This window comes from Nylanderia fulva, unplaced genomic scaffold (genome assembly GCF_048542155.1).
Source record: "Nylanderia fulva isolate GAGA-0341 unplaced genomic scaffold, ASM4854215v1 Scaffold17, whole genome shotgun sequence".
Taxonomy (NCBI): domain Eukaryota; kingdom Metazoa; phylum Arthropoda; class Insecta; order Hymenoptera; family Formicidae; genus Nylanderia; species Nylanderia fulva.
This window is the reverse complement of record NW_028189945.1, coordinates 1,160,459-1,172,085: the sequence shown is the minus strand read 5'-3', so window position 1 is coordinate 1,172,085 and position 11,627 is coordinate 1,160,459. Positions and strand designations below refer to the sequence as shown.

At 29.9% G+C, this 11,627-nt stretch overlaps 3 protein-coding genes across 6 annotated transcripts; 1 reads left to right on the top strand and 2 right to left on the bottom strand.

The window, feature by feature from the left end:
* Positions 1-1,397: 1,397 nt before the first annotated feature.
* On the bottom strand, positions 1,398-6,736 carry LOC114938168 (ATP-dependent RNA helicase DHX30). Of its 4 annotated transcripts, none has more exons than XM_029311964.2 (14): positions 6,527-6,736; positions 6,284-6,450; positions 6,024-6,141; positions 5,866-5,946; positions 5,705-5,780; positions 5,061-5,449; positions 4,781-4,971; positions 3,676-4,695; positions 2,953-3,294; positions 2,587-2,831; positions 2,250-2,475; positions 1,979-2,168; positions 1,792-1,865; positions 1,398-1,668 (listed from the first exon to the last, which is right to left on the bottom strand). In XM_029311964.2, exons 2-14 carry the CDS (start codon positions 6,331-6,333, stop codon positions 1,461-1,463), a joined length of 3,210 nt encoding a protein of 1,069 aa, XP_029167797.2. In that variant the 5' UTR covers positions 6,334-6,450; positions 6,527-6,736; the 3' UTR covers positions 1,398-1,460. The 4 variants fall into 4 exon arrangements, with proteins under 4 accessions (XP_029167797.2, XP_029167795.2, XP_029167796.2 ...); XM_029311962.2 differs by having other exon boundaries at positions 6,651-6,736; XM_029311963.2 differs by having other exon boundaries at positions 6,284-6,435; positions 6,651-6,736.
* Alr (Evr1_Alr domain-containing protein Alr) lies at positions 6,712-7,889 on the top strand. The gene is made up of 2 exons (XM_029311967.2): positions 6,712-7,091; positions 7,305-7,889. The coding sequence occupies exons 1-2, from the start codon at positions 7,008-7,010 to the stop codon at positions 7,698-7,700; spliced, it is 480 nt and encodes a 159-aa protein (XP_029167800.1). The 5' UTR covers positions 6,712-7,007; the 3' UTR covers positions 7,701-7,889.
* Positions 7,890-7,974: 85 nt separating this feature from the next.
* LOC114938169 (transmembrane protein 145) lies at positions 7,975-10,573 on the bottom strand. Its single transcript, XM_029311966.1, has 4 exons — positions 10,319-10,573; positions 9,276-9,699; positions 8,612-9,201; positions 7,975-8,491 (listed from the first exon to the last, which is right to left on the bottom strand). The coding sequence occupies exons 1-4, from the start codon at positions 10,466-10,468 to the stop codon at positions 8,219-8,221; spliced, it is 1,437 nt and encodes a 478-aa protein (XP_029167799.1). The 5' UTR covers positions 10,469-10,573; the 3' UTR covers positions 7,975-8,218.
* Positions 10,574-11,627: the final 1,054 nt, after the last annotated feature.

Here is an 11,627-nt window from a genome sequence, read left to right as displayed (position 1 = left end):
ATTAATACACAAACCGTGTATTAATATACAAATTTATGAAATAAGAACAAAAAGTGTAATATTAATACAGGGACTATATTTTATACAACATAATCTATTAACTTATTAAGATATAAGTATTTTTGTACTTTTATTTTGTTTGATAAAATTCTTGTATTTAAAATACATCTGTCGTTAATTCCTAAAATAATAAATTTTAAAAATTATTTTTTGCAAGGTAACATATATTATATTTGTAATTTCCTTTTTTAAAGTTTTATATTACATATTTAATATATTTAATTATATTTAATTAATAAATTAATATATATTTCTGTATATTTTAATAAAATTGTTGTAATATCAGAAGCGCACGCTTCCATGTACCTGCCAAATGTAAATATTCGAGATAGATTTTAATATATACTGTTAAATATATTTATATGCTATTTAATATCATTTTGCAGGCGCAATTTGCAATATATTGTTTAATATAAAAAATATATTTTATAGAATGTTTATATAAAAATATATATATATATATATATATATATACATATATATATATATATATATATATATATATATATATATTTATGCAAATATGCCGTTACGATCGTAAATATTTTGAAGAGTTCCAGAATATTCAACAAAAATATATTAGTTTATTTTTTTTACTGAATCTTACTGCAATTAATTTGTTTTATATTATTTTTAAATCTAATAAAAATAATATATATATTTATACAAACATATGTTATGTATATTTGTTATGACTTAAAATTCATACTAAAATATGTACTTTTTTGAGTTATAAATAAAAAAATGTATGTTCTTAACTTTATTAGTAATTATAATTTTTATATAAAAATATTTACTTAAATTTAAATAATTTAACTGAGTTTTGAACATTTTTCAAACACTCACAAACGATCGTAATGTAGCATAGACGAGATTTCATGGGAATTTTGATAATTATTCGAGCATTTTGGCGCGGATATGTTGGTGTCGGTAGGTTTCGGGTGTGTTAATAAAGTGTTTTGCACAAAATAAAAATTATATTATCAGAAATATTCGAGAAAGCATTCATTAACGAAATATCGAACAATGTAATCTCGAATTTTTGTCACGTGATATGAATTTATTGTTGAATTTATATCATATTATTTAATCTCGAAACGGCGTTGTTATCATAGTTACAAGAAACAGCACGTTGTGATTGTACATATATATATGTAACAAATTCTTAATATTTTATAATAAAAATTGTTAATGGGTAAGAGATGCAGAATTTCTAATTAATACATGTATTATATTTGTTAAAATATATAAAAATGTGTATTCTCTCGCATTCTTATAGTGAAAAATACACATTTTTATTTTACAATATTGTAATTTTGAATGTGTTAAGTCATATCTTGAAACATTTTTATATATTTTTATATATTTTTTTTAATACATTATATACAATGTATATACATTTAAGCAACAGATGATTCATCTGCTTTTTCTATGGGTTTAGATGACACGTGTAGAATTTCTGAAACAGTTTCGAGTAATTGATTTTTATATTCAAATATCTGTTTTGAATTAAGATCACCACCGTATTCGCTAACTCCTTGCTTTTCCAATGAGTACTGTACTAATGACCACATAATATTCCTAAATTCTAAGAGCACATCGGCAGTTCTAAAAGAAAATAAATATAAGACTTAATAAGAGTTCTAGAAAGAAATAACAGTAATAAATCAATTTAACTAAATTGAAACACACACTAAAGAAAAAATAAAAAATATACATATAAATACTTACTTTCTATTACAAGAAAATCTTAAAGTATGTCGTTGATTGACTTTAATTACAATTTCTATATTGTCATTATTTTTCTGAAATCCAAAACAAATTATAAATTGTACAATATTATCTACACACACGTATGTACAAGTATACGTATATATTAAATTTTATATATATTTAATTATAAAAATTATTTAATTACCTCATAACATTGAATTTCTCCTTGACTAAAAAGTAATACTGATAAAGGTGATATCATGCTTGTTTCACGAACCACTATGCTGCGTCTCATTTCACAATACGCACCATTAAAATACGTCAAATAAGAAGTTGGCCAAACTTTTCGTTTATAATTAACACTTTCTCCCGAAATAACAGCTATAGCACGACCCCTATAAAAATAAAGTTGCAAGTAAGATTACTACACAAATTGTGTTTCAATTTAAATCTGTGATTATATAGAATTTACTTACTGAGTTTGGAGTCTGTTAACACCTTTTCTAAGGACTCCTTTTTTGAATCCTACGTTTTTCTGTTCTATCAATTGCTGTGTAGCAGAATATAACAGAGCTCGTACTAGTTCGTCATTATTCTCATATTTATTCATTACATCATCAAAATTATCACAATCAGAATATGTTGTGTTTTTGCTCAATAAACGGCATTGAATCAGATGTTGAATAAATGTATTTCGTATTTCTGCAAAATTGTGATTTCATGTAATTTAAGATAATCATTGTTATATATATATTGTATTAAATAGACTCAGTAATCATTAAACAAAAAGTTGTAATTTATAATATTACTTACGACTTAGTATTTCCATTCTGTTCTGCCGAAGCCTCATTTGTTTACAAAACCTTAGCATTAACTGTGAACTTGTTGTATAGTGTTTAAACCATTGCTTAAATATCCATGCCATTGAGATATGATCACTGGATGGATGATATAATTTTTTATTTTCTCTGATTTCGGACTTATGATCCAGTACACCATAAAAGAGATTGTTTTCTCCGGAAAATACACCAGCTATCGTTATAACAGGATGTATGCAGCTATGTAAAACATAAAATATTAATAAGGAAAATTAACAGTAATAAGTGTTAATGTGATTTTGACACAAATAGACACATATATACACATACATATATAATATATATTATTATTTAAACTTACTTGAAAATGGAGGAGTATACCAATGCTTTACTAAATTTAGGATGCATCGGGAATAAAGCCATTCGTTTACCCAAGGCTGTAAGATTTTCCTGATCATCCAAAACTCCGAGATCTATTAAATTGTTTACCGCCTTCTGTATTGCAACTGGATTAGGTGGTTCCAACAAGTTACTCAAAAATTTTTTCGCCTTTTCGTTTGTATATGATTTTGTGTCGAGAACTACTTTTTCCAAAGGATTGCACAACACTTGTGGCAATGGATGCGGCTCCAATTTTGCATATTGTGATTTCGTAATTATATGATAACTTTCACCAGGTTTAACTCGTCCAGCTCTTCCTTTTCTGTAATGAAAAAAAAGTTATTATCTCAATACATCATATTTTTAATTTATATATATAAACTAGCAGACAATGCTTTCAAGTATAAGAGCTAAACGCAGATATTAGGTGCAACAAACTTGTTTTTAACTTCCTCTCTAATTATTTTTATTTCAGCAAATTGATGGTCCAAAGAAAGGACCGATACATTCAAGACAATTAGAGAAAAATTTAAAAACAAGTTTGTTACTCCTAATATTTGCGCTTCAACTTTTATTAATCCTTTTCATACCTGATTTTGTATTTATATATCAAAATCCTTTCAATTTATTATTACATTTGCGCTTAATTTAATATATTTAATATATTTATATGTAATACATTTACTTAATTCTCTATAATTACCTCTGATTAATGTTTGCTTTAGAAATCCAGTTATTACTTATACACAGTACATCTTTATTATTGTCCCATCGCGATTCTTTTCGTATGGCAGAATCTATAACGTAAACGACGTCACTAACAGTAATGCCAGTTTCAGCTATGTCTGTAGCTAAAATTATTTTCCGCATGCCTGGTGGTGTATGCTCAAAAATCTTGCGCTGTTCACCATGCGATACTTTGGAATGGATCGGCAAAATTAATAGTTCTTCTGTTTTAAACGATATATCCTCGAGCATACTCTGCACTTTCGTAATTTCATTCCATCCAGGTAAGAAACATAAAATGGCTCCAGGCGGTTTTTTATGAGAGATCCATTTTATAATCTGTACTATTTTATTTAAATCAACTAAAAGCCTTTCATCTTCGTTATTGCGAAGTTCAAAGTTATTATACGATCGAAATGTTTTGATATTTGGTAGCTTTTCGATATCGTCCAGAAAATGCATTTTTACAGGATACAGTCTGCCGGGGACTTTAACGGCAGGACAATCGAAGTATTGTTGAAACATGTGCGCGTTTATGGTCGCCGACATAATCAGGACTTTTAAATCGGGGTTCTGCTCAAGAGCTCTCTTGAGCAGAATCATTAGCATGTCAGTGTCGATGTGACGTTCGTGAGCCTCGTCCAAAATAACATGCGAACATCCTTCTAAACTAGGATTGCTCTGCAATTTTCTCAGCAGTATACCTGTAGTGCAAAAGAGTATCCCGCCAAGTTCCTTTGGTAGGACTTGTTCCAGTCTCACTTGAAAACCCACGACGTCTCCCACTTTTTCTCCTCTTTCGTGTGCGATACGATCCGCCAAAGAAATAGCCGAGATTCTACGTGGTTGCGATACCAATATATTGCAATCGGTAGCATTTCCACTCGATGCAAAATTATCCATTATAAATTGAGGGACTTGAGTGGTCTTGCCACAACCAGTATCACCTTCTATCAATAAAACTCGATTGTTTTTTAATTTGGAAAGAATTTCATCCCTAAAATATATATAATCTTAGAAATTATATAAATTAAATATTATATGTGCACATAAATGTAAAATAAATTATGCATTTGCTATACCTAAATTCGATGATTGGTAGATTGACAGCTCTATCGCTTTCTTTTTCAAATAATCTCTGTCTCAATGTTTCATTGCGATGGTGAGTATCCGTGTAAAATGTTTGTCCAAGAATTGGATGATGATCAGATGTCTGATGTAATAGATTGTACGTTGCAGTGGTGTCTTCCCGTGTTGTCATGTTCCGTATTTTCTGGATATTATCATTGTACATATTAAAATTCTTAATTATACAAATTATAGTGATTTACATATATTAAAAATTGTAATGCAAAATATTACCGTTTCATAAGTCTCGATCAATTCTGTCATTTTGTGCAAAAGTTCAGAAGTAACACTTAAATCAACGGATTTTAGGTTTATATTCTTCATATCTTCCTTAGCATAGATGACTGGTTTACCATTTTTCAATTTGTCATTCATTTCTAGCCACTGTAAGCACTTCAAAGCTGCAATCTTAGAAGCAATTCTTTTGGTTTTACCAATACCCTTAAAAGACATAGCTTCTGGCCATTTGACATTCAAAATATTTTGCCAAAATACTTTTGTCTCCTTTAAAGTTACATCCTCAAATTTGGAAGTTAGAACTGTTGGGTCTTTCAATTCATGACTGATTATTGAGTAAATAGATGTTACAGAAGATTTTGGATCTGGATACAACCGTTCCAATTCTAAAATTTTTAATCATTTCATTAAACAAAATAAATTGACAAATATATAACTAAAATAAATTATATAAAGTATATATTTTTGTAAATTAATTTTCAAGTTATATTCATATATATCCTAATATATGTTTATTAACAAAATATAATATTGTATTGTATCATTTAAACTACAAAAATGTTTTAATTTTATAATTTAACTTATATATATATACATTTATAAAACTATTCTATTTTAAATATAATAAATTCTTTACATACTTTTTTGATTTAAGGGTTCCTTATTACTTCTTTGTTCAATTTGATCATAATTTTTTCCCAATTTATTAGAAATTTGCTGCAAATTTAAATTTTTGCTGTTATTTTTAATAATCAAAAAATTGTACTATAATTAATTATACTTAATTATACATATATATTACCTCTCCTAATTTAAGATTTGAATGTAAATTGTTTGCATTCGCTACATTTTCATATTTAAAGTCCTTCAGTCCTTTATCCTCCTATATTGAAACAAGAGATAGTTTAAAAATATTATTTCTAAACCAATCGTATATAAAGTTGTATCTCCAAATATTACCTTAGATAAACGCTTATTTTCTTTATCCTTCACAAATATACAGTACTGTGCTGCATGATGAACATGCGAGTCTTTAATTACATCCTTATATAAGAATGATGTATGACATCGTTTAAGCCTATATAACAAAATAACCATTGTTAAACATATTTATACATAAATTTCCAATTTAATAATTACTAATTAAAAATGCTAATAAATTAGTAATGTGATAAGTAGTGACAATGTAGTGAAAAATAACTGTTTATTACATTACATACCATTTGTATGCTGATCTTTGTCCAGCAAGTATTAAAAATGTTCCTGACATCTTGTTTGGTATATAAATGTATATAATTTATATAATTTTATTTATAATATTTTTTTATTATATTTATTGTACCTCTTTTTAGATATACCAAACTCGCGTCTTCTGAAACATTATATTCTGAAGAATAAATTCGATCAATTCACGTGGACGCAGTTTGTTTTTTTTTTTTTTTTTAGGTTAAACACAAACACACTTGTCTTCTATAAAAATTAATGGAACGATCTCGAATGTTTGTGACAGCACTTATGGGTTACAAAAGAAGATCGCGAATATATTTTTATTCTCATTGACATGCATTATTTTGTGAAAAAAATTACCGGTTTTACGAAATTATAACCTCCAACAACGATCGAACGATGCTCTCGTAACAGAAGTGCATAAAAAGTATCTCGGGTCAGGTTAGATTACATCATGGAGTGGTTCGACCGCTGCGAGGATGGAAGCTGTGTGAAATTTTCAGTATTCTAAAGACATGCCTTTAATTGTCATAAGTCCGCATTATTTTGACTGGGTCATGAATAATTTTAATGAAAATGTGCAAGCGTTAAAAAGACCTTCGACGTCAATTTTATAACCGTAGGAAAGAAAAGAGAGGTTATGCTGCACGTGAGAGTTACGTTAACCTTTTGCCAACGGTGACACCTAAAAATCTTTACATATAAAAGTGTTGGAAAATGTCAAATGAAAAACCGTGTCGGGCTTGTACGGACTTTAGGACTTGGGCGAAACGTCAGAAAGAAGTCTACGACTCGGAAAAGGTAAACCAACAATTCGTACAATTTTTACTAATCATGCATACTCGATAGTTCTATTCTGAGTCATCAAATTTCTATTCTTGATTTTTATATATTTTTATATATTTTATTATTTTTTAGGAAGTATTATGTTATATCATTATAATTATTTTATGATGTCGTATATTATAATCATGTCATCGTGTTATCATGACTTTACATACTGGTATATTTTAGGAAGTGCAGAAAAAACAGGATCAGACTCCAGTTACCAGTGATAAAAGTACTCGAGACAATTGTCCCTTAGACAAAGATGAATTAGGTTCAAAATCTTGGGGCTTTTTGCATACTATGGCTGCATATTATCCAGATAAACCGAATGAAAAACAGAAGACTGACATGAAGAATTTCTTTCACATATTTTCCAAATTTTATCCTTGTAATATATGTGCGGAAGATTTACAAGAACAGTTAAAACACTCACCACCAGAGACCGACTCGCAGGAAAAATTGAGTCAGTGGTTATGCAGAATCCATAACGAGGTGAACAAGAAGTTAGGAAAACCAGAATTTGATTGTAAATTAGTAAATCAAAGGTGGAGAGATGGTTGGCTAGATGGCTCTTGTGATTGAAGATAAGTAACGATAGTAATTTTGAAATGTACAATGGGACCTGAATACAAATACAATTGTATAGATAATTGTTAGTATCTTTTCATTGAATGCAATCTGGTGGAAAATATATTAAAGATTCATTTGTGTAATATGTACATATAAACATAAAAAATGAAAATTGATAACAATATATGTTCTTAAAAAGTTTTTCAAATCCATTTTTTTATGAATATATAGGGGATAAAACCTTTTTTATAATATTAAAAGGAAGAATAATTTGAAATTGCATCATATGCTTTATTATAAATATCTTTGTGACTGGATAAGATAAAAGTCATAAATGTTTAGAATATAAATCTTTGCCAATGAAATGGCAAATATGCAATATTATTATTATTCGACTATCTAAATTAGAATATTCATTTTGATAAGATAGTAAAAAAATATACTTATATCACAAAAATTGCTTTTCATCAGCCACTTCAATAAGAGTGCATTCCATCAATAGTGGCACTTTCCTATCTACTATTTTTTTTCTATCGTGAGTGATTAAGGTAAGCGTGTGGCCGTGTGATAGTAAATGCCGTGACAGCGGTTCGAGAACCAGGTTCGTAGCTGTGATCCTGTCCCTGACCACCTATAGGCATAACTTGACATGTTCTAATGTGGAATGGAAAACGCTTATTATTCACAGATGGTCGAGTTACATATAAAAATGTTATGTGACCCAAGAAGACAATGCAAAGGGAACTTCCTTTAGCGACACTTTCTCTCACCCATTGCTCCACAAATAGAGTGATAGTCAATATCTGTAGAAGTAAAAAAATCTTATTAAACATTTTTATTAAATATAGAATGTTTTGTGTTTAAATAGGTACACACAAGTGATCAAAAAATATTTCAAATAAAACTTGATGTATGAAACATACCGTTAGAGGATGACAGAGAAACCACATTGATCCCAGGATAATCAGTGAAAAGTAGAAATGGAGCTTTGTATGGAGCTTCCTGATAGTCTTGAAGCAACGAGTGACAAACACGAACCAGGCAATCAATTTTAACGCTATTAAGCCGTAACCTGGTGGCGACTCGTAAATGTACAGCACCAGTCCTGGGTCGAAGATCTCAGATTGATATATATACAGCGTCATTTGACAAATAGTAGTAACACTGGCAAACAGTACAATCCATCGGACTTGCGATGATGTAAGGACACTTTTGGTAACCGTGTAGCCCAGTGCAAGCAGCAGCATGAGCACCGTGTACAGAGTTTCAGAGGATGCTGCCGAGAGCTGGCCCAATAAATGAGCATTCTCAGGTAGTGCTCCCCTCAGACCGAGATTGACGTAACTGTAAATCTCGCACAACAGGCCCAGTAATTGACACAACACGGAGATCATGAACAGCTTGTAGGATACGTGCAGCAGTCTCCTAGAGCGTAGTTGGAGCGCCACGTAGAAACTGAGCGTAGTGACTATCACATAGATGCAGGCGGCCGCTATCAACAGCGGCAATATATCTGCAAAAACGAGAAGTCCAATTAAAAAGAATGCTCTACGTCCCACCGATTGACGTGAAGGTCAAATTACTTGCAGAATTCGTCCGCGGAGAAGTGCTCCTTCCAGAATGTACCAGTCGGTGCGTTGGTCAACGATATCCAGTACGTGACGTTCAAGCCTGTCTTGGAAGAGCAGTCAGCTAAAACTATGAACCACCATCTCGGCCGTGCTGAGATGAATCTTCTCTGACTGTCGCATTCGATTACACCGTCGTCGCTCTCCACGCATCCCGACAAGCGAAACGACGTGTTCAAGGGTACTATTTGACCGTAATCAATGTTAAGAATACTCTCCTTGTCTTGACAAGTCTTGTTGGAGGGATAGACGGTGGGCCACTGATGAGGTCCATCATAATAGAGCAACAGATTCAAGTCGCGCTCTTCACCTCCTAATCGAAAATGGTATCGGAAAGTACCTCGCTCTGTTAAAAAACAGAATCTCGCGACGAATGCCCAGTTCTGAAAAAAAATAATTATTTTAATATTTATCGTAAAGTCACGCATAAATTTTTTTAACATTTTAAGCATATATAAGCTCTAGTCATTTTATTGAAAAATAATAACAGCATAAAACAGTTGTTGCAGTCAATACTATTGCTCGTATATTTTAAATAATATTAATCATATAGTAATAAGTAAATTATAAAAATATTTATACACATTGCATTTCAGTATATAATTTTTGTGTTTTTAATAGTTTAATAATTTTATATAGTTTTTAAATCATATAAATTTAATGAGAATTTATTCGGTCATATTTTATTTACAACAGATGATTTTGTTAATACATAATACTATTGACTATAAAAAATTGTATCTTTTAGAGACATTATTTCTTATTTATTTATTTATTATTTATCATTTAGAAATTTTTCTGTAATACATATATAAATTTAATGAATTTCTTTTTTATTCAGTCATTTCATTTAAAACAGACGATTTTGTTGTATATTACATATAACGCAATAATATTGACCATGCAAAGCTGCTATCCTAGAGAGATAGATTGAAGCTTCGCTAAAAGCGCGAAGAAGCGATTCCTTTTGTAAAAATCAATCTAGGTTGATTTGCAGTTTACCTCGCGTGTTACCAAATCACCACGAAGTATTTTGGCATCAGCGTTTCGCAGCAAAGGTAGATGCGCGATCGAGAAGAGCAATAGTAAAAATGCCAGTTTTGAATTTCGAGTGCGCGATGATGACGCTTGTGCAACAATTCCTCCGCACATAACTACCGTGATATCGTTACGAACGCACACTGTCAGCGGTCAGGCAAGCACTTTAATCAATATTTCTCGGTGCCATGACTTGTATAACGAGCATCGATTTGATTATTTGCGTGAAAACAGGCCAGACGTTTGCGAAATTGCTGTCTATAGAAAGAGCGCGTTTGACATTTTTTTATTATACACTCGTTTTTTGTAGTTGTACCTTTCCTATCTCAATTTTCCTCCATTATTTCTTTTTTTCTCTCTAATATTTAAATATATATGTATCCTACTTTGACCAGCAAAATTTAAATAGAATCTATCTCTAAAAAAAGATTAAATCTTAGGCTTGCTTATATATTATAATATTTTTCTCGTAGTTTCTATAATATATATATATATCTGTTATATACATGTAAAATGAAATAGCTATTGATTCAAGCTCCGATGTGAAGAAGCAAGAAGTAAAGGGTAAAAACAAGAGATATATGCAGTTGAAAATATAAGAGGGCGGTGAATTTTTGGATCAACGAACAAGAGATATCAAAGTGTTATTATTTAAATCGACTGCACGCGCTAAATGACTCAAATAATGTCCCTGACATTTGTGTAAATACATACATCGCTTGCGCAACATGTACTATGCATGTGCAATGCGTCGTTTTCTCGCCACTTTGAATTGATTATTTGCAATGTAGCGAGGAAAAATGACACTTCATTTGTCGTAATATGTATGCCATATATTGATCTGTCCAGAGAGCGAAAAATATATTTTAAATAATGACCACATGACTTATTTATATATTTTTATATAACTTTAAAAAATTTGTTTATATATTATACTATATATATATATATATATATATATATATATATATATATATATATATAGATAAAGGTATGTATATGAAAAATATATAATACATAAAATGAAAAAATTTATTCACACTTTCAAAGTAAAGTAGACACGTATGCAAGAGTATAAAAGATTTCAGTTGTTCGGGATAAAATTAATTTGAAATTGTTTGACTGTCCTCTTTAAAAGTTTTGTTATAATTATCAAAAAGTATATATATATATATATATTTTGATAAGAGATGAAATAAATCAATAACAAGTATGCGTGTATACGCGCGCTAAATCCAACTTTGAGAATTAAATTTTAAATATCGAGATCGAT

What these genes read in the sequence shown, in the direction of transcription:
- LOC114938168 (XM_029311964.2), bottom strand. Translation starts at nt 6,333, where the DNA reads ATGTCAGGAACATTTTTAATACTTGCTGGACAAAGATCAGCATACAAA. An exon ending in AAAGCAAACATTAATCAGAG is followed by an intron (nt 3,295 to 3,675) that starts GTAATTATAGAG and finishes TTTTCATTACAG; the next exon opens with AAAAGGAAGAGCTGGACGAG. An exon ending in GTTAACAGACTCCAAACTCA is followed by an intron (nt 2,169 to 2,249) that starts GTAAGTAAATTC and finishes TTATTTTTATAG; the next exon opens with GGGTCGTGCTATAGCTGTTA.
- Alr (XM_029311967.2), top strand. Translation starts at nt 7,008, where the DNA reads ATGTCAAATGAAAAACCGTGTCGGGCTTGTACGGACTTTAGGACTTGG. An exon ending in AAGTCTACGACTCGGAAAAG is followed by an intron (nt 7,092 to 7,304) that starts GTAAACCAACAA and finishes GGTATATTTTAG; the next exon opens with GAAGTGCAGAAAAAACAGGA.
- LOC114938169 (XM_029311966.1), bottom strand. Translation starts at nt 10,468, where the DNA reads ATGTGCGGAGGAATTGTTGCACAAGCGTCATCATCGCGCACTCGAAAT. An exon ending in CTTCTCCGCGGACGAATTCT is followed by an intron (nt 9,202 to 9,275) that starts GCAAGTAATTTG and finishes TCGTTTTTGCAG; the next exon opens with ATATATTGCCGCTGTTGATA. An exon ending in TTCTCTGTCATCCTCTAACG is followed by an intron (nt 8,492 to 8,611) that starts GTATGTTTCATA and finishes TTACTTCTACAG; the next exon opens with ATATTGACTATCACTCTATT.